The sequence below is a fragment of the Felis catus genome (assembly GCF_018350175.1).
Source record: "Felis catus isolate Fca126 chromosome A2 unlocalized genomic scaffold, F.catus_Fca126_mat1.0 chrA2_random_Un_scaffold_43, whole genome shotgun sequence".
In the NCBI taxonomy this organism is placed as follows: domain Eukaryota; kingdom Metazoa; phylum Chordata; class Mammalia; order Carnivora; family Felidae; genus Felis; species Felis catus.
In genome coordinates, this window is record NW_025408499.1 from 191,539 (window position 1) to 215,475 (window position 23,937).

The following is a 23,937-nucleotide window of genomic DNA, read 5'->3' on the forward strand; positions in this document are numbered from 1 at the left end:
CGCTCGTGACCCATGACGGCAAGGGCAGCCCTGAGGGACAGGGAGACACACTGGGCATACGAGACCTCTTCCACCTCCCTTCTCCTTGAAAGGCCGGTGCTTTTCAGCTCTGCATGCCCTTCCCATGGCCCTACCTGGACTGCACCACCAGCGGTCCCACCCTCAAGTCCACCCTGCCACCGCTGACTGTGGCACGTCCTTCAACTCTGTGGAACCGCCTGTCCACCTCCACTACCTCCCAACCCCCATGGTTTCTTCACAGTGTGCCTCAGATCCCAACTCCTCCATGCCATTTTCCTTTTCTTGCTTTTCATTGCGTTTCAATGTTCCTTTCTTATGGTGAGAGAGACAGGTCATCACCCATGCGATTGTGCAGCAAGCATCGACTGAACGTGCAAGGCAAGGCATACCACACCCGGCTATGGATGGCGAAGTGTAACTGAACACAGATATATGGAATTCTTTCCATTTGTCTGGCTAACTGGGCTGCAGGTTCAATATTCACACTACACTTGCAGTCATGTGGTTTATGAGCGTTTTCCTACTTGAAAACAATCCATCGTAGGAGGCACTTCATTGACTTCTCAACCACCAGTCGTTTACTTCCTACTGGCATAGATCTTAATGCAATTTGTTTAAATGTTTTTAAATGGTTATTTTTGAGATAGAGGGAGACAAAGCGTGAGTGGCGGAGGGGCAGAGAGACAGGGAGACACAGAATCGGAAACAGCCTGTCAGCACACAGCCCATGCGGGGCTCGAACCCACGAACCGTGAGACCATGATCTGAGAAGACGGCGGACACTCAACCCACAGAGCCACCCTGGCGCCCCGATACTCTCACATATCTTAATACTATATGTCTGTAAGCTCACTAATTACAATTTTTTACTTATTGTTTTCCAAATTCTCCTTTTAAAAGTCAATGATCCTTCACTTCTTAAAGATATTCAGAGATAGCGATACAACGTGATATTCATGAACATGTACACATCGCACACACACACACACATAGATGTTTGCTCTTCTTATTTCCTTCATACAATGTGTCCCGGAGGGAGAATATTTTCCTTCAGCTCAGGAATTACCTTCGAATGTTTTGTGGTGTATATCAAGGGATGCATTTTCTATGGTTTGTGGGACATAGGTTCTCACAGATCACTACTTAAAAATCCTTGCCTTTAAAGCAAGGAATGAGTGAAAAGGTGGATATTTTAGGCACTCTAGACCAGGCTGATAACATGCTCCCAGGTGCATTTCCTTGTTCTCTTTCCCCTTTATCGCCCCTTGTGCTGCTGGTTGTGCAAGTACCTGATATCCTCGGGAGGGAGAAGGGTAAAATGGAGGAACTCTGGGGTCCTCATTCATCACATGAAGTACTTTAGTCTCCAATCTAAACACACACCCAGCTCTGTCATGTGAGGAAATCTATGGGGACATGCTTTTTGAAATGTGGCGCGTTCTCTGGTAATTCAGCATAACCTAATACACGTACGAAATGTTAACCCGCAAGATAACTTAGAGATCAGTCTAGTTCCATGAAAATTGGCTGTTTCAGTCAGTAGGGCATGAGACTCTTGATCTTGGAGTGTGATTTCACGCCCCAAATTACGACTAGACTGGACTGAACATATACGAGAAAATAAGTATTGGAAAATGACCCAGGTAAATTAGGCTACAATGACTGAGCTGCTAACTGGTGGCTGGGATCCCTTTACCTCCTCAGTCAGCCCCCGGGAATGAGCAGCTGAGCATTCACATAGTGCCAGTGCTGGTAAGGCAGCCACATCTTCCCTCTAGGAGTTCAAGGACTAGCCAGGAAGATGGAAAGAACAGGAAACAAAAATGGGAATGACATGAGCAAGGACTCCATAGAAAAATTCAAGGTGCGACAACTGGGTCCTGAGCTCCACCAGGGGAGGGTCTGACAAGGCTGTGCTGAGAAAACGTTACTATTTCCTGCCGCAATGCAAGAACGAGTCAGCCCTGCACTAGTCCGAGGGTATGGAGCCTGGCAGAAGGCACAGTGTGGCGGACACTCGGAGGCAGGGGTCGTTGTTTCAGAGGGGACGTGTGAAAGGAGACCAGGGAGACCGGAAAGAGCTAGGGAGGACAGCAGAGAGGGAGGGTGAGGAGAGCCAGGGCCTGGGGCAGGAGGACGTTGTCACTACTCTGCTCTAGTGCCGTGGGACAATATTCCCCCACCGTTAGTGGCTTCCCCATAAACTTCCCCCCTCACAGGCCCAGGGGACCAGGAATTCAGCAGGGCTCAGCTGAGCGCTCCTGCCAGAGCCTCTCAGGAGGTTGGGGATGCTGTCATCACTCAGACAGAACCTGATTCACTCAACCCCTGAGCCCACTTCAGGGTGGTGGCAGGATTCAGTCAACATCGAGTGCCATAGTTCTTCCCTGTCTGTTGTTGTCTCTCAGGGCTAGGCTGTGTGTACCGGTCTGTGTCACGACTCAACATGAGGGTTGGTCCCTACTGTGAGGAGCTGAGAGACAACACAGAGAGTGACAGTGAGCATGTGGCCGTGCCATGCACATTTTATCACCTAAACTTGTTTGGTCTGGGGTCACGGTGCCATGTGCTTTGCAACAGAAATCAAACACTACGTCCATACCACACTCCAGGAAGGAAATCCCACAAGGATGTGTTGACAGGATGAGGGCATCCCAGGGAGCCACTGAGAGGAGGAGAAAGTGAAGACCCTGCTAGGGTCAGTGCCTTGCCCAGAATCACAGACGGGTAGAAAGTCAGAACCAGGCATGACCCCAACTTCATGTCCTCAAAATGGGGTCCTAGATTTGACCCAGGATTTCGGAGGGGGTCTGGAAAAGGGTGTGTTACTGTCACTGGGTGCAGACATGGAAGTGTCGTGGGGGTGAGGCTGAAGAGGAGCGTCACAGAAGACATCCCAGCACGTTCTTCCCTGAGGAAGACCCCCAGGCCAGGGCAACCCACTGAGTGCCACCCTGTCCCCATTGTATGCACCCAGTGGAAAGGCAGGGAATGGCTCGTGGCACACTACTGACAAAGTCTACGTAAAAGAGAGTTCTGTCCTCCTAGGCCCCAACTCCAATCCCTTCTGTAGGCATTGCTTTAGAAAGTAGAGAACCTAAGCTCCTAGGAAATGTTTGGCCATCCTTCCCTAGGTGGGCATGTGACCTTCTGGGACCACAGAAAACAAGCACTGGTAAACACACATACACACACACACTCACGCACGTACGCACACCTGGAAGGACTGTGGGCTGGTATCAGAGGAGCAGCAGAATCAGAGGAGGTGAGAAGTTGAAGTCAATGTGGTTGGATAAACTTCCAACAGGTGACACCGCTGCTCCAATTTCACAGGTATCATCCCACATATGCCTGAGGACATCCTGAGGACATCCTGAGGACATGCTAGAATGATCTCCATTGGGCGGAAAAGACACGGACCATCCCTGAGAAGCACAGTCGCGAATCTGGGACCAGAAAGAGGTAAGAAAGAAGAGTTCTGTCTCAACCCAGATAGGTCTCACAGCTGGGACCCTGCCTGCCCCAGACCTTCCCAGGGGACTGTGGAGAGGGGTGCATTGGTGGAACTCTGCACCGATGTGACATTTCATGGAGAATGGGGGTGAGCAGTCAGCAAAGAGAGGACTATTTGCAAAGGTGTTATCCCAGAGGGGGACTCAGGAGGTGGATCCTAGGCAGTGACATCACTTTGCTCACAGTAGGCCCCAGGAAAGCTTGGAACTCCTGTAACCTGGTACCCATGTTCTAGGAAGGTCCCATACCAGGCTCACTTGCCTCCAGACACAGAGACTTTGGGATGTTCTCTTGTTGTTTTCCCAGGTACCGGGGCTCTGGATGCCAGAAACCCCAGTGCGCAGGATTACTCAGATGTTGGAGAGGTTTCCTTAACCCACGCTGGCGATGCCTCAGGATGTTTTCCAGGAGGTCACATAAGGTAACACAGAGCAGCCTAGAGCAGGCCAGGTCAGGTCATGTCTCAGCTCAGAGCCTTCCCTGGGCACCCCCATCCCCTCATGTTCAGTTTCGGGGAAAGGGGGACATGGGGGCCGGTCCTCCCCGGGACGAACGTTCCCAGGTCTCCCGGTTCGCCCGACCATCCTTCCACACCTTCTCCATGTCTGACACACGTTCGTGAGGAGCAGGGAGATTTTTACCCAAAGGACATGGGGCTCATTGCATTATGCCTAATGCTCTGCACTTTGGTGGCCAAGCAACATGCTCCTGGGGCCCCTCCAGATCAGGAGCAAGGGCCTTACCACCTAGACAACATTCTGGAAATGTGACCACTCACCTCACCCATTCAACCCTTCACAAATGTGGGATTGTGACAGGATTCCCTTCTCTTGCCATGTCACAGTGCTGCACTGAACATCCTACATGTCCTATTATCCTGATCCAACCTCTGCCAGGTACTGTCCCTCTCTTCGGATCCCCAGAATGGACTGTGCTGTTAGAAATCACAGGGACACTGCTGTTCATGTGGGGAGGTGCCGTACACTCTTCTAACAATCTGACCTGAGATTCTTTTTCCTTGATGGTTTTTAAAAAAAATATATATGAAATTTATTGCCAAATTGGTTTCCATACAACACCCAGTGCTCATCCCAACACGTGCCCTCCTCAGTACCCATCACCCACGCTCCCCTCCCTCCCACCAACCATCAGCTCTCAGTTTGTTCTCAGTTTTTAGGAGTCTCTTATGCTTTGGCTCTCTCCCACTCTAAGCTCTTTTTTTTTCTTCCCCTCCTCCATGTGTTCCTGTTAAGTTTCTCAGGATCCACAAAAGAGTGGACACATATGGTATCTGTCTTTCCTTGTATGGCTTATTTCACTTAGCATAACACTCTCCAGTTCCATCCACGTTGCTACAAAGGGCCATATTTCATTCTTTCTCATTGCCACATAGTACTCCATTGTGTATATAAGCCACAATTTCTTTATCCACTTATCAGTTGATGGACATTTAGGCTCTTTCCATAATTTGGCTATTGTTGAGAGTGCTGCTATAAACATTGGGGCACAAGTGTCCCTCTGCATCAGCACTCCTGTATCCCTTAGGTAAATTCCTAGCAGTGCTACTGCTGGGTCATAGGGTAGGTCTATTTTTGATTGTTTGGAACCTCCACACTGTTTTCCAGAGCGGCTGCAGCAGTTTGCATTCCCACCAACAGTGCAAGAGGGTTCCCATTTCTCCACATCCTCTCCAGCATCTATAGTCTCCTGATTTGCTCATTTTGGCCACTCTGACTGGCGTGACGTGATAGCTGAGTGTGGTTTTGATTTGTATTTCCCTAATGGAGAGCGACGTTGAGCATCTTTTCATGTGCCTGTTGGCCATCCGGATGTCTCCTTTAGAGAAGTGTCTATTCATGTTTTCTGCCCGCTTCTTCAATGGATTGTTTGTTTTTCAGGTGTGGAGTTTGGTGAGCTCTTTATACATTTTGGATACTAGCCCTTTGTCCGATATGTCATTTGCAAATATCTTTTCCCAATCCATTGATTGTCTTTGGGTTTTGTTGGTTGTTTCCTTTGCTGTGCAGAAGCTTTTTATCTTCATGAGGTCCCAGTAGTTCATTCTTGCTTTTCATTCCCTCGCCTGTGGGGATGTCTGATCGGAGATCCTAACGTGTTCAGCCATTTCCCACCTCAAATTCTCGTGTGAATGCCAACATCCTTCTTCGGACTCTGGGCACCCAGGTCTCACTCTTGCCACAAGTCACGGACGGCTTGGGGGTTTGGTCTGCATTCTGGACCCCAAGCCTCCTGATGTCCATGGTGCTGTGTCTGACTCTGTGTCCCTCCTGTGTTCTACCTCAGGGTATGAACATCTCACCCATGCCTGACAATGAGAACCGTGAGGAAGGGACCATCGAAGGAGGCTGGATGCTACTGGAACAGCGAGTGGAGCACCTGGTACCTGCTTTCCTGGGTAGAGACCCCTCCTACCTCTTCACATTCTTGAGCACGTACAGAGCTTTTGCTACCACCGAGCAGGTCCTAGACATACTGTTTATGAGGTGAGCACCCTGCCCTTCACAGCCCAGTGTGATTCAGCCCCTGAAAGTTCTGAGTCTCAGGAAAGTCACAAAACGTCCTGGCTTCTCACTTTGTTCCTCTGATCCGGGTGGAAACACTCCAGGTCCTCAGTGGGGGCACTGCAGGGAAAGTCACCCTGGCCTGCGGAAAGCTCTGCTGGCAGGGCTGTGTCTCTGCTAGGTCATCTTTGTCCTCTTGCCCATGATCAACTTTCTGCCTCATCCCTCACTGTCGCCAGGTGTTGACTTGGGCTGTTTTCCCATTGGAAAAGGAATAGCAGGCTCTATCTGTGTGTCTGAGTCCTGGCTCAAACCAGTCAATGATGCCCAGGATGAGCAGGACGCCCAGACCCACACCAATATGTGTGATGGAGCTGACTGGGGCCCAATCATTCTTCAAACACGCACGAAGCCCCACTAGGTGCAGGCACTTCTGTAGGAGCTGACTGGGATCCAATGCGCAGAGCGGACAGTACCTTCCCCTCCAGAGCTCCATTCTAGTCAGCAGTCAGGGACTCTGGATAGGACAAGACATAGCATCCACAGGACAGCTCATATGATGTCCTTCTGGCCTCCTCCAGATACGGATGCTTCCATTCGGAGGCTGAGGAGGATGGCGGACCCCGGGAGCAGGAGAAACTGTGAGTAGGCTGAGCTCAGGCTGGAGGGCCTTCCTTCTCCAAGAGGGCAGTGCTGAGACTGTGCGTGGGAGGGGCTGTAGGACCCAGCATCCCACACGTCTGAGAGTCCTGTGAGAGGGCAAAGTTCTGAGGGCTTTCTCTTGGAAGCAAGGAAAGGGGTTCTGTCCTGTCTGGTCCAGGATGGGCTGTGGGCACAGGGAGGCAGCAGAGGGCGCCAGAGGACCGCGTCAGCCCCTTAGAAAGTCCAGCCCCATCCCTTCCCACTCACAGCCTTGCCTAGACCCCCATCAGGGGACCCAGAATAACGGTTTTGGGGAGCATCACGCTCACCACCTTGGGGAACATCCACGGTGCGTGCTTAGCCAGGGTACAGGAGACACATTAAGGGCTCAAGGAGCACATATCACCCTCTCGATGGGAGAACGGTGTCAGCGGGAGGACACCCACATGTGCACTGAGTGCATGAGGCAGCACAGAGGCACAGGTCGTCACGTGAGGGCATCAGGAGGGTCCCAGCAAGCCCAGGTAAGAGACAGAGTCCTCTTGTCCCGTATTTGTGCAGATTTTCATGGAGCGCTAGGGTATGCAGTGAAGGCACTGACTCACCCCGACACCACCCCTCCACTCACGCACGGACTTGAATTCCAGTGGGAGGTAGGCAGCGGGACACAGCGAAGAGTCTGGCTGGCTTCCCCAAGAAGGACAGAGACGACCACATCATTGGTTAAGGGGTTCCTGTCAAACAGAATCTTGACGGTCCCTCTTCAGTGACCAGGTCACTCGTAGGCGGGACTGCCAAATCACAGGTGGACAACGTACAGAACCACCCTCTGGACGTCCAAGACCAGGAGGCATAAAGGCCAGGTCCCACGGGCCTGTCCTGAGACATCAGTGGGAGGAACACCCCATGGTGATTGTTCTGGCTACTTTTGTATCCCCAGGGCCATCTCCTCCATCCTGGGCACCTGGCTGGATCACTACCCCGAGGACTTTTTCCGGCCTCCAGATTTCACCAGCTTGAAGCTGCTGTGGGCGTTTGTAGGGGTCCACATGCCGGGGTCCGAGCTGCAGCGCCGCGCCCGCCTTCTCTACTCATGGCGGAAACACCGTGAGCCCAATGAGCCAGAGTCTCTGGGCGAGGAGGACTCTGGGTGGGAGATGTGGGCATGTGGAAGGGACGTGGTATGCCACAGAGAACATGTTTCCTGAGACTGCAGGTGGGCCAGGCATAGGGACTAGTCTCAGATCACTGTTCCATTAGCCTGCCGTCTGGGAGATTTCCTCCTGGTGGGTTCTTTGACTCAGATGACAATGTCTGCGGGAGAGGTTTCCTGCCATGGAATGGCAATCACGGTGATGACACTTTCTATTTTTGAAGCCATGGCACCAGCTCCAGAGCCACGTTCAGACGTCCCTCAGGAGCGAGCCCCCGCTATCTCTGTGGTGCCCACTGCAGCCACGCAGCCCAGGCTGCCTGAACCCACTAGTTCTCTTGGAGCTCAGCGCGTACGAGAATCGGAGACCCTCACTGCAGCGTCCCCAACAGGGCAGGAGGTACTCCCAGCTCTGGCTGACAGTCAGGAGCTGGAAGAGCCACCTGCCCCTTTGGTTGGCCCAGAGCATGAGCAGCCCTCAGCCCCAGCCGGCGGGGTAACGGAAGGGCTGAAACAACCACCTCCTGCCGGTGAGCAACCAGCCTCTGCTCCCCAACGGCGGCTCATGTCCGCTGCAGCCCCAAAGGATGAATTCCCTGACCCTGTCATTGCGTTCTTTGTCATTTCTGTAGTTCTTATAGAGGTATTTACTGTCCTTATATATTAGTGTTCTATAAATAAAAGATAAACTAAGTTCCAAACAATTTACTCTGATCCTTTGAAATTACAACTTCAAGTGTCAGTACGTACATTCGCAGGATTTTACACCCGTGACCACTATGTACTCCTAGAACATTTCCATCACAGAGACACGTGGACTACTAGTCACCCACGGCTCATTCCCTCACCCCAGTCTCTGCAACCAGCGATCTCGGTTTCTGCTGCTTCAGGTCCTCTGGGATTTCCATGTGTGTGCAAACACACAACATGGCCTGTTGTGTCTGGCTACATGACAGGAGACTGATTAATAATTGCTTAAATATTCAATGGCACTAATATTTTTTATGACAGAGGAATAGTCCTCAAAGAACAAAGATTAGGTGAAGCCCCCACTTGAAATATCTTCATTATCTGGCATGGGGACCCTCTGAGGTTTGACACAAGAGCAGAAGCCAGAAGAGAAATGTCTGGACCAGAGCGAATACCTTGAAAATCTTTCATTTTCCTCGACTGGCCATGGTGATATTGGTCTAACGTGCATATTATAAAAACACCCAAATGAAACCGTCAATATTCCATTTATGCTAATCTATTAGGCAATAAAGTATAAAGTTCTGAAAGGTTTCCTACAGGTGACATGTATTCAGTAAAATGAAGATTTAATAATGAGGACAGGCACCAACGTGGCTCAATGGGCAAGTTTCCGAGTCCAATTTGGCTCGGGTCATGATCGCACGGTACTTGAGATCAAGTCCCAAGTCAGGCTCTACAATGACAGCTTGAAGCCCTGGTCAGGATTCTTCTTCTCGCTCTCTCCAAATAAATAAATAAATAGGAAACAACAAGTACATAGGCAGAAAAAATGTATACTCTTTCAAGAAATATTGGCCCAGAAGATACGGTGTCATCTTCAGAGTCCTTTGGCTTTGAGTGCAGCAGGTGTCTGTGTTTGTGTTCATGAGTGGTGTGACAGGTTGGGCATCCCTCCAGGACTATGGTCTTGTACTATGGGATGTCCCCACAGTGGACAGGCACAGTCCTGTCCCCTTCTGCATTCTCAAGGGCCACACATCATCCTTTACTCTGCGTCTCCAGAAGCTGAATGACTGGGCCAATTGCAATATTTTGACTCTCATCATTGTACAGAAAGGTACATGTGTACCGAAACTCTCCCTTTCTGTAGGTGTGTACACCTAGCACAACTTTGGGGACATACTTTATATGCATTTTTCGGGCGTAGCCTCCAGGTTCCAATATCTACAGACTCTTGATTCCGTTGGGGTCTTATGTGGAAAGCAGGGACCCCTGGGACTGAGTGGATCCCTGAACAATCAGGACGACAAGCCAGCACTGAGGCCATCAGGGTACCTAGGAGTGACCCATGGGGCAGGAAAGAAACCACACTCCCTCATTCTGACCTCCTGCACAGCATACCTGCCCCATGCCCTGGAACACACCCATGCAGGCCCCATCCCATGACAAACCCCAACTGCCTGTGCACCTCCTGTTCCATAGCTCTGCTTCTCAGTAGAGCAGCCAGTCCCTGCTTTCAGGCCAGTGGAGGATACAGGCTGGGCCACTGCTGTCTGCTTGCTGGCTCTCCTCCCAGGCTGGGTTGCTTACTCTCAGGAAAGCACCTTAAGTGCAGGTCAGGTGAATGAGTTAAAGACCATGACCTGAATGTGTTCATCCTGACGACTGAGTGGCAACAGCAAGAACCACCTGGACCTCGGCAAGCCAGAGAGTCCTTTACACAGCACATCAGGAACTCAAGGAGACTGCAGGATGGAGACTCAGTCAGGCTTCTGATAGCGAGTCAAGCCCCTCCACCCTTCAGGCTCCTCCAGCAGTGACACCCGCCACCTGCCAGCCCCATCTTTGGGGAGCAGTGTCCCTGTCATGAGCAGCCACACAGCACCCTCTGGTGACCGATCACAAGGCACACAGGAATACTGCAGGGCTCCCTGATCTCCCAGCAAAGAAAGTGCCATTCCAACCGACACATCCTCAGACGATTCCACGCAGATCAGACACAACTCTGTAAAATCCAATGTTTTTGAGGTGGCTCTCAGGAAGTCTATGACAAACGTAGATCTCTTCCCAAATGCAGTATTCTGAGATGAATTCACTGAGTGGTGGAGTCAGGCACTGGGTTCCAGGACAGAAAAGAGAGACAAGGGGCTACCTCCCAAATGCACAGGGCGCATTGTGGATATGTGTTGGGAAGCATATATTTATGTCACAGCTCTCTGGGTCTGGTTTAAACAAAACATATATCCAAACAAACCTTGTGTATGGACTTGTTGGATTATATCAACCAAAAAACATTTCAGAAAACTTGCATACTCTCACTCCATATATCTTCTTACTCTCATCTAAATTCGATCACATCATCCTATGTTCCCAGGTACTTTTTCACTTATTGGGAGTGCATGATATGCTCTAGAGAGACCGCAGAAACTCCACAAACTTACTGGTAGACCTAATAAATGAATTCAGTCATGTTAAGATATCTATGTCGTTGTACATAACATCCTTCAATTCTATACATGAATATTAAAGTATCGGAGAGGGAAATTAAGAAAATAATTTAAAATCACTGCAAGAGAAGAAAAAACTTAACAGTAAATTTAGCCTACAAACACCTGGGTGGCACAGTCAGTGAAGCATCTGACTTTGGCTAAGGTCGTGATCTCATGATGTTGTTTTGAGCCCTGTGTGGGGCTCTGTGCTGACAACTCAGAGTCTGGAGCCTACTTTAGATTCTGTGTCTCCTTTCTCTCAGTTCTTCCCCACTAATATGCGCTCTCTCTGTCTCTCTCTCATTCTCTGTCTCTCTTTCTCTGTTTGTGTGTGTGTGTGTGTGTGTGTGTGTGTGTGTATGTGTGTGTTTCCATGTATCTCTCTCTGTCAAGAAAAAGATAGAAAACTTAAAAAAGAAAAGAATGACTTTAACCATGAAGGGGTGAGACCTCTTTCCTGAAAAGAAGAAATCACTGGAGAAAGAATTTGAAAAGACAGAAATAAGCAGAAAGACATTCTATGCTAGTGGATCACAAGAATTAAGATTATCAAAATGTCCACACTACTTAAAGCCACCTACACATTCCCTAGGTGCAATCCCTATCAAAGCTTAAGCACGTTCCCAAAAATAGAATAATCCTTCAAGGTGGACAGAACCACAAAAGGCTCTGAATACCAGGTCATTTTGAGAAGGAAGAAAACAGCTGGAAGCACCATGCTTTCTGATTTGAAACTAGATATCAAAGCTACAATAACCCAAGCAGTACAGTATTGGGGTAAAAGCAGAGACAGAGGTCCCTGGACCAGAACTGAAGGCCCAGGAAGAAACCCACACATATGTAACCAATTATTTCACAACAAAAGAACCAAGAATATAACCTGAGGCAAAGGCAGTCTCCTCAACAGGTGGTGCCCAGAAACACTGGGCACAGAAAAACAACAGGCGCGGAAAAACAACTTGACACCTATTTAACCCCACACACAAAAATGAAGTTAAAATCTATTACAGACTTGAGACCTGAAACCGGAAAGTCCTGGATAACACCTTGGGCAGGAGGTGTGGGAAATCGCACAACGATGTCCTGAGTTGGGAGATTATAGGGAACGCTTTGCAGAGCAGATCACTCACTGCTCTCTGGCCTTCCTGCAAACAGCCAGCAGCAGCTCACTTACCTAGTTGGTTTGTATCTGGGGGGCAGGCGAGACTTGGCCGATCTAGTGAATGTGTATCTAGGGGTTGGGTTCTGCATGGGCTCACCAAGTTCTTGGATCGTGTTGTCGCATGGAATATTTTATCCTGTCTAGATATGGTTTGCAGAATATCTTCAATACGTTCTTTCTAGCATGTGGCCCGCTGACGTGTTGTACATCGTTTGTAGGCTTAATGAATGTGGGAGCCTGAGAGGAGCTTGCGGAGACGTCCCTTAAACTCCCTCACCTCTCTTGACTTGCGTGGAGTCTGAAGCAACCCTTTCTGCTGTCCTTGGCTTTGCTGGACAAAGCCAAATGCCAAACCCACGACAATGTTTGGATCTCAGTCTTGACTTGAGTTTAGAGATTTGACACCAGAAGCCAAAGCCACAGAGGAAAACTAAACAAGTGGGACTACATGAAACTAAAAAAACAAGTTCTGCACAGCAACAATATCTTCCACAGAATGGGAAGGCAACATAGTGAATGGGAGAAAATACTTGGAAACTACATACATGGTCAAGGGTTAAAACACAAAAGATATCAAGATCTCCTACAGCGCAACAATGCAAAAGCAAAGAGCAATGACGGACCTGGCAGAGTCCGGAAGAGGCATTCTTCCAATGAAGACATACAGGTGGCCACCACATACATGAAGAGAAGTTCCATGTCACTCCACATTAGGGAAATGAAAGTCCAAAGCCAAAGAGATATCACCTGAAACCTGTCTGAACGGTCTTATCAAAAAGACAAGAAAACACAAGCGTCGGGTACAATGTGGAAGAAAGCGAATCATTGGGCCCTGTTGGTGGCATTGGAACTTGGTGCAGAGGCAGTCGCAAACAATGTAAAGTTTCCTCACACAATTCAGAGGAGAACATCCATATCATCCAGCAACTTCCCTCAATTACCCACCCCCCCCAGGTACTACTCAGAACACATGAAATCACTAACTCCCAAAAATGACTTCACACCTGTTATCATGCCACAGTGTTTATAATAGCCTGGAGGGCATTATGCCAAGTGAAAGAACTCACACAGAGAAAAACACATATAAATGCTCGCACATATATGGGAAATCTGAAACAAAAACTAAGAAAACAAAAAACAAATATCCTCAAAACAGAATGAAACAAGCCCATCAATACATAAAGATGATTGCAAAGGTGGGGGGGCAGGAAGGAGGGAAATAGGGTAAAGGTCAAAAGACATCCCCGAATAAAATAAGACCATGTCAACAGGGAAAGGGAGAGTAAGGTGACTCAATATCTCAAATTCTAGTTTCCTATTTTTCAGAGACCTTAGTTCAGTCCATTCCATTCACTAGACCTACTAGAATAATAAGGAATTGTCAGGTCTTGACAGTTTTTGCAAGATGAGTTCTTTACTTAGGATTTCATATCCAAAAGAACACAGTGCTTAGATTACTAGATAACTTAGATTTTCCATTATTTTTATGGTTTCTTGAAGTACCATGATGTCACAAAAAACTCCTTAGATCTAAGTGGACACTTTCATTACTCTAAACGTATGGACATACCACTAAAATAGTACAATAAAGGTAAGGTGCATTGTCCATCGCACAACAGTGATTGTTTTACTCCTTGTTGTAGTGAGCTTTGGTGACGAAAAGGTTCCGGGTATCGAGTTCCTTATCAAATGCCATGCCATGGATTATGCAGAATATAGTAATCATGGTAATCAACAAAATAATGATCTTCAAGATAATCATAATATTCTGAATTACTGACAGAGACAACTCACCCCCGGGGACAAAACAGACGGTTAGGAGCCTGAGCTGCTCCAAGTGGCCTACACCACACCATCTTCCTGAAAACATAAAGCACCAGTCAGCTTGACATGGAAGTGTGGGAAAGCCTCTGCTCTTAGGCCTTTGCTTTCAGTGAGGTCAAGATGCTGCCTTCAGGATGGTTTCAGCCTTTGAGACACGATTGGAACTCTCTAGTGAACTGAGATATTCCCATGCAACAAAACGCATTCCTTGCAAAGAACTGGGTCCCTGACGCGGTCCGGACTCCACACGGGCCACAGCACCACACTCACGCACACACACTCCCCCTCCCCCAAACAACCGAGGAGAGGTACAACCCATGCAATGAAAGACCGTTTGCTCAAGACCTCATTTCCAAAGGAGGCTGAGAGAGGAGCACTGCCTGCTCCAGTACACACGCACTGGTTTCTAGGGACCCGGTGGGCTCCGAGTCACTGCTCCCTCGTGCTGCCTGGGGAGTCCCGGAGGAGATGTGATTGCCAAGGACTGAAACTCTTGAAACACGGAACGAATGCAAGACAGGAGGCGCTCCACGGACACGGGAAGCACCACGCCCCACGGATAGGAACAACAAAACCCACAAGTCTGCCTTGGACAAGGAGCTTTTCCATCCACCTTCCTCGCCAGAGTGCGAAGAAGACTTTCCCACCCAACATGTCCCAAAGAGATGACTTTGGACGCCATCCACAACACCCAGTTCTCTTCAGCACACATCTCCAAGGAGGAAAGAGTCTGCACCACCCTCTAAAACACAGAAGCGCCACTTATTCCTGCCTCCCTGGCTCCGAGTTCATTGATGGAATGCACGTTGCCTTCAGAAAGGAAGAGCTCAACAGGGAGTTGCACTTGCCCTAATCCAGACTCCTACCCCCTAGTCCCATTGTCTCCCACGATAGAGGACCCCCTTTCGCCACAAGCGGGGTGAGATCTCCCCCTCCCCATCAGAGGGTGCAACTCTGCCACCAGGGGCGGGGCGGGCCCTGCGGGGCTGGGCAGGGCAGGAGAGCAGGTGTGGAGGGGGGGAGGCAGGAGGCCTGTGTTCACCTGCTGCTTCCACTCTCAATCCCTTCAACACAGTCCCCTGCTGGCCTCCAGCAATTCAGGCCCACCACCCCGACTCTCCCTGGAATGTTTCTCTGGAATCTCAGGTCCCATGTACTTCATTTTCCCAGACAGGAATGATTCCTCCTGCTCATGGCTGCCACTTCCCTGGCCCTGCCTTGACACTTTCCCACAACCGCAGGTCCACGCTTTCCTTCCTTCCTTCGTTAGTTCGTTCCTTCCTTCGTAGGATCCCACCTCCACCCGCCAACCACCAACCCAGTCACACCTCCATGGCACTCAGGGTGCCCCCCCTCTCGACCTGAGACCCTCCCCACCGCCTGGGCCTAATCCCCTACTCGATCTGGGGCCCTCCTCCTCCAGGGAACCGGGGTCCAACCCAGAAAGCCCACTCCTGAGGCCTCCAGACCGCAGCCGCAAGGGAGCCCAAGAAGAAGCCCGGAGCACCAGGGAGGGGGGGAGGTGCTCATGGAAGGGGAAGACAGAGAGGGGCAGGGGGGAAGGCCACGTGCGACCTTGTCGCTAGGGTCCCTACCTTGGCAGCACCGCGACCGAGGCAGGTCCTGGAGGGAGGCTGTGGGTCTCAGCTGCTCCACCTTTAGGCTTCTCCCAGATGGTCTTTGGGGGGCGACGGGGGGCATCGCATCGCGCTCTGCCCCAGCCAGTGCTGGCACTCCACCAGCGCGGCCAAACCCCGAGGCGCCCGGGAAGCGCGTCCCGCTCCCAGGCCTCTGGCTCCAAGAGCAGCAGGAGCAGCAGGGCCGCCACCCTCCGAGGCTGGAGGCTCCTGGCTCCCAGTCTTCTCCACCCGGGGCCCCGCCTGCGCTCCCGTCAGCGCTCCCGCGAGCACTACCGCTACCCCTACCGCCAATGCCATGGCTAGCGGGTCCCAGGAGCCAGGCAGCAGCATGTCCCCGGTCGGGGGCTGAGGTGGGCGTCAGTCCCTGGCTGGCCCAGACACTTGGGGGCTTGCTTGGGGCGGCAGGAGGGCTGGGAGCCAGGACTCACAGCACCGCTGCAGCCTCAGCTGTGTCCCTCACCAAGCTCCGGCCCCGGCCCACGCGCATGCGCGCACTCGTGCGCGCTCCCGCACACCTGCTTGGGCCCAGGATCCCAGCCGCCCCATCCCCCCACCCCCACCCCTACCCCCCCGCAGGGGGCACAGCTCCTGGGCGCCACGGTCTGCACCACCGCACCTCCCTGTGCCCACCAGATGCTCTGACCCACTGCCCGCCAGCCTGACAGCCGGGAGCCAGGCAGAGGGCTCCAGAGACCAGGCCAGTGGGACAGGGACTGGCAGGTGTCTCCTCCCAAGGTGGACACCTCCCTGTCACCCCTCAAGAGACCCAGGAACCTTTTGCATAGCTGGTTTCCCAGGGAGGTGGCTGGACGTGAACCCAGTGATCCCTCTTGCATCCTAGGCCTCTGTGTTTCTTCTTCCCTCTGCCTCACATTCCCGCCAACCGGGGACATCTACAGCCGTGCACCCTCCTCGCTCGTGACCCGTGACCGCAAGGGCGGCCCTAAGGGACAGGGAGACACACTGGGCACACGAGACTCCTTCCACCTCCCTTCTCCTGGAAAGGCCGGTGCTTTTCAGCTCTGCATGCCCTTCCCATGGCCCTACCTGGACTGCACCACCAGCGGTCCCACCCTCAAGTCCACCCTGCCACCGCTGACTGTGGCACGTCCTTCAACTCTGTGGAACCGCCTGTCCACCTCCACTACCTCCCAACCCCCATGTTTTCTTCACACGGTGCCACAGATCCCAAATCCTCCGTGCCATTTTTCTTTCCTTGGGTTTCAATTGCTTTTCAACGTTTCTTTCTTTTGCAGAGAGAGAGAGAGAGAGAGGCCATCACCCATGCGATTGTGCAGCAAGCATCGACTGAACGCGCAAGGCGTACCCGACCCTGCTCTGGAGGGCCAGTGTGCAGAGGTGGGCAAGGAAACGTATGCCTGAGGATTCAAGGGGAGCCACTGGACTACCGTCCAGGGTGAGGAGGAGTAGAGAGACCAAGCAGTCGAGGCTTTCTACGAAAGGAGCATCAAGGGCACGAACCTACGCAGCCCTGGAAGGAGAGCAGGGAGTCACGGACATATGGATCATCGAAGGCCAGTCCCAATGGGCAGCCTTCATCACGTGTCCTCACCTGAGGACTTGCAAAGAGGCACCCCCAGACTGGACCTGGTAGAAACAGGACTTACAGCCAAAGCACAACACTGGTCTGTGGACTTCATGGTCATGGGAAGGACACCATCCCACAAGCCCCACCAAGGGACTCTGGACTCTGGTGACCTGGACTTACTGTGTACCATCAGGACCTGTCAGGACTCTTTCAAGTGCACAAGGGAAGAGAAAACTAAGCTGCAAACCTAGGAGAATAGAGATGCAAAACCCTTCTCCCCCCAGGGGCAACGTCAATGACCGCATGCTATACAAATGCAAATGCCCTCTGCTAGCATTAGAAAGGTCACCAGTTTTAGGCCTCCTTTATCGGTCTCCTACCACAAGTGCACTAGGGTTCCATTGGCTCCATAGGGACCATTTGCCTGAATTCTCCGTGGGAGCAGCTTCCTGTCCTTCCAGAACCCGCACGTGTGTCTCCCTGTCATGGCACGTACTGATACATACGAGAACGACGTTTCCCTTTCATTTTGAACATTGTGCTGATGCCTCCCTCCTGGCTCTGCGTCTCCACTGAGAAGACCATTTGGCTCAGTTTACATGGGGTTTGTGTGTGTGTCTATGTGTGTGTGTGTGTGTGTGTGTGTGTGTGTGTGTGTATGTGTTTCTGTGTGCGTCTGTGTGTGTGTGTACGCGCGCACGCGAGTGTGTATGCATATACATATATATACACATACACGAATGTGTGTACGTATATGTAGACACGTATGTGTACGTACACAGATATCCATACGGACACACAGGTAGCTAGATCTAGATATAAACGTAGCTGTTTTTTCTTTTGAAAACACACACTGCAAACTCTGTGGGCCGCCTGGATGACTCAGCTGGGTAATGGTCCGACTTCGGGTCACGTCAGGCTCTCAGGGTTCCTGAACTGAGTGGCGCCTAGTGCTCCGTGCTGACAGCTCAGAGCCTGGAACCTGATTCCCTTCTGGGTTTCCTCTCTCTCTCCCTGCCCCTCCCTCGCTTGTGCTCTCTCTGTCTCTCTCGCTTTCTCTCAGACGTGAACATTAAAAAAGAAACAAAAGCGTGTGGCTCTGGATCTCGGCTCACGTCACGATCTCACAGTTGGTGAGGCTGAGCCTCCACAAGGAGCCCCACCTCAAGGTGGGCGCCAACGATGCGGAGCCCGCTGGCCCTCCTCTCTCTCTCCCTCCCTGTCTGCCCTATCCCTGCTCCCAGGCACACGTGCATGCGTCCACTCTCTCTCCGTCTCTCAGAATGAATGAAAGAAACAAAGAAGCTCAAATGATAACACTAAAGGAACACCGTCGAGTTCATGACTACAGCGAATGAATGGCTGTGCCCGTGACCAGCACCTGCCCTGGGGAACGTTCTATTTCCTATTTGTTCATGTTCCTTCACTCTGGAGACACAGGGAGCCAGAGAGCAAGCCGGCAAGCCAGGGACCGCCAGTGGGGGAGGGGCAGAGAAGCAGAGAGAGACACACACAGAATCTGAAAACAGGCCCCAGGGCCTGAGCTGTGGGCACAGAGCCCAGCGCGGGGCTGGAACTCAGGAACCGCGAGGGCGGGACCTGAGCCCAAGTCGGAAGCTCAACCCACTGAACCACCCAGGCGCCCGGGGAAGGTTCCATTCAGGAGGCCACTCCATCCATCCCCGCCCATTTCCGCAAGGTCAGAGCCCTTACGACACACACCACCAGGAAGGATGCTCTACAACTGTCCACAACCTGCCCTCTGTCTTCCAAAGAGGCTGCCCTGACGATATGTAGCAAAGCGGGCGCTCTGATCCAAAGGCCCACGGATAAAGGTCATGCCTGCCTACCCTTAGGGCCTGATGACTCCCCAGGTTCCCCTTGCAGCGCACTTTGTCCCATGGGAAACGTCGTGGCTTTGGGTTCCAAGGTGCCCTGCAGCTGAGCGCAGGCCACCGGGCACGACCTCACCGCAGCTACCTACCAGGAGACAGCTTCGCACCCTTCACCCTTCCTGCAGGCCCTGTGCTCAGGGTCTCGGACCAGCCAGGGCGCAGGACACGAGCAGAGAACGTTAGCATTTGAGGACGCAGACACGGCCTTTTGGTTCCCCTACTCGGGGACCACGTTCACCACCTGGGCGCCTGCGACGTTGGCAACTGGCACACGGGGCGACGGGGAGTGTGGACCGCATGAAATGAGGGCCCTCGGCCGCTTCTCCTGCAATTCAGAGGGGGAACTCGCAAAGGTCACCTCAGTCACCAGCTCCCAAGAAGCCTCCCTGCGGAAGGGATGGTGCCATCCACAGCCTGTTCCGTCTTCCAGCCCTGCCTGGGTTTCAGGGGGAGCACAGCACCGGGGGCGGGGGGGGGGGGGCCCGGGGCGGGGGTCCTCGGAAGGTCCCGCTGACCCATGCCCCCCGCTGTGCCGCCACCCTCACCAAGAGCCCCGCGTGTCACTCTCCAAAGTGTCTCAGGCTGGATGTGAAATGATAGGGTTCCCCGCAGAGGGCGTGACTCAGGCCCCAGAGCCTATTTTGCTGGATTCCCCGTTTGAGGGCACACGCACGTCTCCAAGCCCACCTCTGCTCGCAGGACACGCACGCTAGGTGCAAATGCTTTCCCTGCCTCTCCACAGGCAGCAGTGGGAAAGCCAGCGGTGCAGCACGCTCATGTGGAGCCCCACTGCCTGGCTTCATGGCTCGAGTCCTCCCCCTTCACAGCAGTGACCCCCGGCACACATTCTTTCACATCTTCCCTTGGAAATACGAACGGGGACCAGAGTCCTTGCCGAGGTACTCTGTGTCGTCAGCATAGATCTCTCAAGTGCTCAGAACAGTGCCTGCAACAGGCTAAGCGCTCTACCAAGGTGGGATAAGACCAAGGAGAAAACAAACACGCATAGGCAGTCCCCTCCCTCGTGGCCAGCACCTAGGCAAGTGCTGGGGCTGGTGAGGCAGGGGAGGGATCCCTTCCTTCCCCCGACGGTGTCCGGCTCCCCCTCCCTCCTCAGGACTTCCCGCTGGCAGCAAGAAAACCTCCCTGCCTGATTCTGGGTGGTGCCAGCTAGGAACGCAGTGCCTCAGGGAGAGGCCCTCGCACATCTCCCCGGATACTTGGACGGGCTTCAGGTCAACAGACTCTGCCTCCTCACCTATATGGCAACAGGGACTGCACACCCGTGGAGCCGCTTCAGGACTTGCAAAGCATCAAAGGTGTTCGGACCACAACCAAGTTTCGAGGACACGCACGGCGACTACTTTACCAAGGAAACCTCTCACTTGGCGAGCTCATGGATCAATATCCATGCGATGACTCAGGCAGAATAATCACGGTAATCGTGAAGGTAATGATACTCAAGGTCACCATAATCTCCTTCATTCCGGAGAGACACAACTCACCCCTCAGGGACCCAACAGACGCTTAGGAGCCTGAGCTGCTCCAAGTGGCCTACACCACACCATCTTCCTGAAAACATAAAGCACCAGTCAGCTCGACATGGAAGTGTGGGAAAGCCTCTGCTCTTAGGCCTTTGCTTTCCGTGAGGTCAAGGTGCTGCCTTCAGGATGGTTTCAGCCTTTGAGACAGGATTGGAACTCTCTAGTGAACTGAGATATTCCCATGCAACAAAACGCATTCCTTGCAAAGAACTGGGTCCCTGACGCGGTCCGGACTCCACACGGGCCACAGCACCACACTCACGCACACACACTCCCCCCCCCCCCCAACAACCGGGGAGAGGTACAACCCATGCAATGAAAGACCGTTTGCTCAAGACCTCATTTCCAAAGGAGGCTGAGAGAGGAGCACTGCCTGCTCCAGTACACACGCCCTGGTTTCTAGGGACCCGGTGGGCTCCGAGTCACTGCTCCCTCGTGCTGCCTGGGGAGTCCCGGAGGAGATGTGATTGCCAAGGACTGAAACTCTTGAAACACGGAACGAATGCAAGACAGGAGGCGCTCCACGGACACGGGAAGCACCACGCCCCACGGATAGGAACAACAAAACCCACAAGTCTGCCTTTGACAAGGAGCTTTTCCATCCACCTTCCTTGCCAGAGTGCGAAGAAGACGTTCCCACCCAACATGTCCCAAAGAGATGACTTTGGACGCCATCCACAACACCCAGTTCTCTTCAGCACACATCTCCAAGGAGGAAAGAGTCTGCACCACCCTCTAAAACACAGAAGCGCCACTTATTCCTGCCTCCCTGGCTCCCAGTTCACTGATGGAATGCACATTGCCTTCAGAAAGGAAGAGCTCAACAGGGAGTTGCACTTGCCCTAATCCAGACTCCTACCCCCTAGTCCCATTGACTCCCACGATGATAGAGGACCCCCTTTCGTCATAAGCGGGGTGAGATCTCCCCCTCCCCATCAGAGGGTGCAACTCTGCCACCAGGGGCGGGCCCGGCTGGGCGCGGCGGGCGCGCGGCGGGGCTGGGCAGGGCAGGAGAGCAGGTGTGGAGGGGGGGAGGCAGGAGGCTTGTGTTCACCTGCTGCTTCCACTCTCAATCCCTTCAACACCGTCCCCTGCTGGCCTCCAGCAACTCAGGCCCACCACCCCGACTCTCCCTGGAATGTTTCTCTGGACTCTCAGGTCCCTTGTACTTCATTTTCACAGGCAGGAATGATTCCTCCTGCTCACTGCTGCCACTTCCCTGGCCCTGCCTTGACACTTTCCCACAACCGCAGGTCCACGCTTTCCTTCCCTCCTTCGTTGTTACTTCCTTCCTTCGTAGGATCCCACCTCCACCCGCCAACCACCAACCCAGTCAGACCTCCATGGGCACTCAGGGTGCCCCCCCTCTCGACCTGAGACACTCCCCACCGCCTGGGCCTAATCCCCTACTCGATCTGGGGCCCTCCTCCTCCAGGGAACCGGGGTCCAACCCAGAAAGCCCACTCCTGAGGCCTCCAGACCGCAGCCGCAAAGGAGCCCAAGAAGAAGCCCAGAGCACCAGGGAGGGGGGGAGGTGCTCATGGAAGGGGAAGACAGAGAGGGGCAGGGGGGAAGGCCACGTGCGACCTTGTCGCTAGGGTCCCTACCTTGGCAGCACCGCGACTGAGGCAGGTCCTGGAGGGAGGCTGTGGGTCTCAGCTGCTCCACCTTTAGGCTTCTCCCAGATGGTCTTTGGGGGGCGACGGGGGGCATTGCATCGCGCTCTGCCCCAGCCAGTGCTGGCACTCCACCAGCGCGGCCAAACCCCGAGGCGCCCGGGAAGCGCGTCCCGCTCCCAGGCCTGTGGCTCCAAAAGCAGCAGGAGCAGCAGGGCCGCCACCCTCCGAGGCTGGAGGCTCGTGGCTCCCAGTCTTCTCCACGCGGGGCCCCGCCTGCGCTCCCGCCAGCGCTCCCGCGAGCACTACCGCTACCCCTACCGCCAATGCCATGGCTACCGGGTCGCAGGAGCCAGGCAGCAGCATGTCCCCGGTCGGGGGCTGAGGTGGGCGTCAGTCCCTGGCTGGCCCAGACACTTGGGGGCTTGCTTGGGGCGGCAGGCGGGCTGGGAGCCAGGACTCACAGCACCGCTGCAGCCTCAGCTGTGTCCCTCACCGGGCTCCGGCCCCGGCCCACGCGCATGCGCGCACTCGTGCGCGCGCGCTCCCGCACACCTGCTTGGGCCCAGGATCCAAGCCGCCCCATCCCCCCCACCCCCACCCCCACCCCTACCCCCCCGCAGGGGGCACAGCTCCCTGGCGCCACCGTCTGCACCACCGCACCTCCCTGTGCCCACCAGATGCTCTGACCCACTGCCCGCCAGCCTGACAGCCGGGAGCCAGGCAGAGGGCTCCAGAGACCAGGCCAGTGGGACAGGGACTGGCAGGTGTCTCCTCCCAAGGTGGACACCTCCCTGTCACCCCTCAAGAGACCCAGGAACCTTTTGCATAGCTGGTTTCCCAGGGAGGTGGCTGGACGTGAACCCAGTGATCCCTCTTGCATCCTAGGCCTCTGTGTTTCTTCTTCACTCTGCCTCACATTCCCGCCAACCGGGGACATCTACAGCCGTGCACCCTCCTCGCTCGTGACCCGTGACCGCAAGGGCAGCCCTAAGGGACAGGGAGACACACTGGGCACACGAGACTCCTTCCACCTCCCTTCTCCTGGAAAGGCCAGTGCTTTTCAGCTCTGCATGCCCTTCCCATGGCCCTACCTGGACTGCACCACCAGCGGTCCCACCCTCAAGTCCACCCTGCCACCGCTGACTGTGGCACGTCCTTCAACTCTGTGGAACCGCCTGTCCACCTCCACTACCTCCCAACCCCCATGTTTTCTTCACACGGTGCCACAGATCCCAAATCCTCCGTGCCATTTTTCTTTCCTTGGGTTTCAATTGCTTTTCAACGTTTCTTTCTTTTGGAGAGAGAGAGAGAGAGAGAGAGAGAGAGAGAGGCCATCACCCATGCGATTGTGCAGCAAGCATCGACTGAACGCGCAAGGCGTACCCGACCCTGCTCTGGAGGGCCAGTGTGCAGAGGTGGGCAAGGAAACGTATGCCTGAGGATTCAAGGGGAGCCACTGGACTACCGTCCAGGGTGAGGAGGAGTAGAGAGACCAAGCAGTCGAGGCTTTCTACGAAAGGAGCATCAAGGGCACGAACCTACGCAGCCCTGGAAGGAGAGCAGGGAGTCACGGACATATGGATCATCGAAGGCCAGTCCCAATGGGCAGCCTTCATCACGTGTCCTCACCTGAGGACTTGCAAAGAGGCACCCCCAGACTGGACCTGGTAG

At 53.4% G+C, this 23,937-nt stretch overlaps 1 protein-coding gene across 4 annotated transcripts in view; it reads left to right on the forward strand.

Annotated features, from left to right (window-relative positions):
- Positions 1 to 3,234: 3,234 nt before the first annotated feature.
- Positions 3,235 to 23,937, forward strand: part of LOC123383567 (ral guanine nucleotide dissociation stimulator-like) — a 30,316-nt gene continuing 9,613 nt past the window's right edge. Inside the window, exons 1-5 of one of the 4 annotated variants that reach the window (XM_045051467.1) lie at positions 3,739 to 3,955; positions 5,839 to 6,038; positions 6,638 to 6,697; positions 7,639 to 7,805; positions 8,076 to 8,555. In XM_045051467.1, coding sequence (XP_044907402.1) covers positions 3,818 to 3,955; positions 5,839 to 6,038; positions 6,638 to 6,697; positions 7,639 to 7,805; positions 8,076 to 8,518 — 1,008 coding nt within the window. In that variant the 5' untranslated portion in view covers positions 3,739 to 3,817 and the 3' untranslated portion in view covers positions 8,519 to 8,555. Of the gene's footprint in view, positions 3,484 to 3,738; positions 3,956 to 5,485; positions 6,039 to 6,637; positions 6,698 to 7,638; positions 7,806 to 8,075; positions 8,556 to 23,937 lie in introns of those variants that run through there. The other 3 variants (XM_045051469.1, XM_045051466.1, XM_045051468.1) reach the window with 3 other exon arrangements.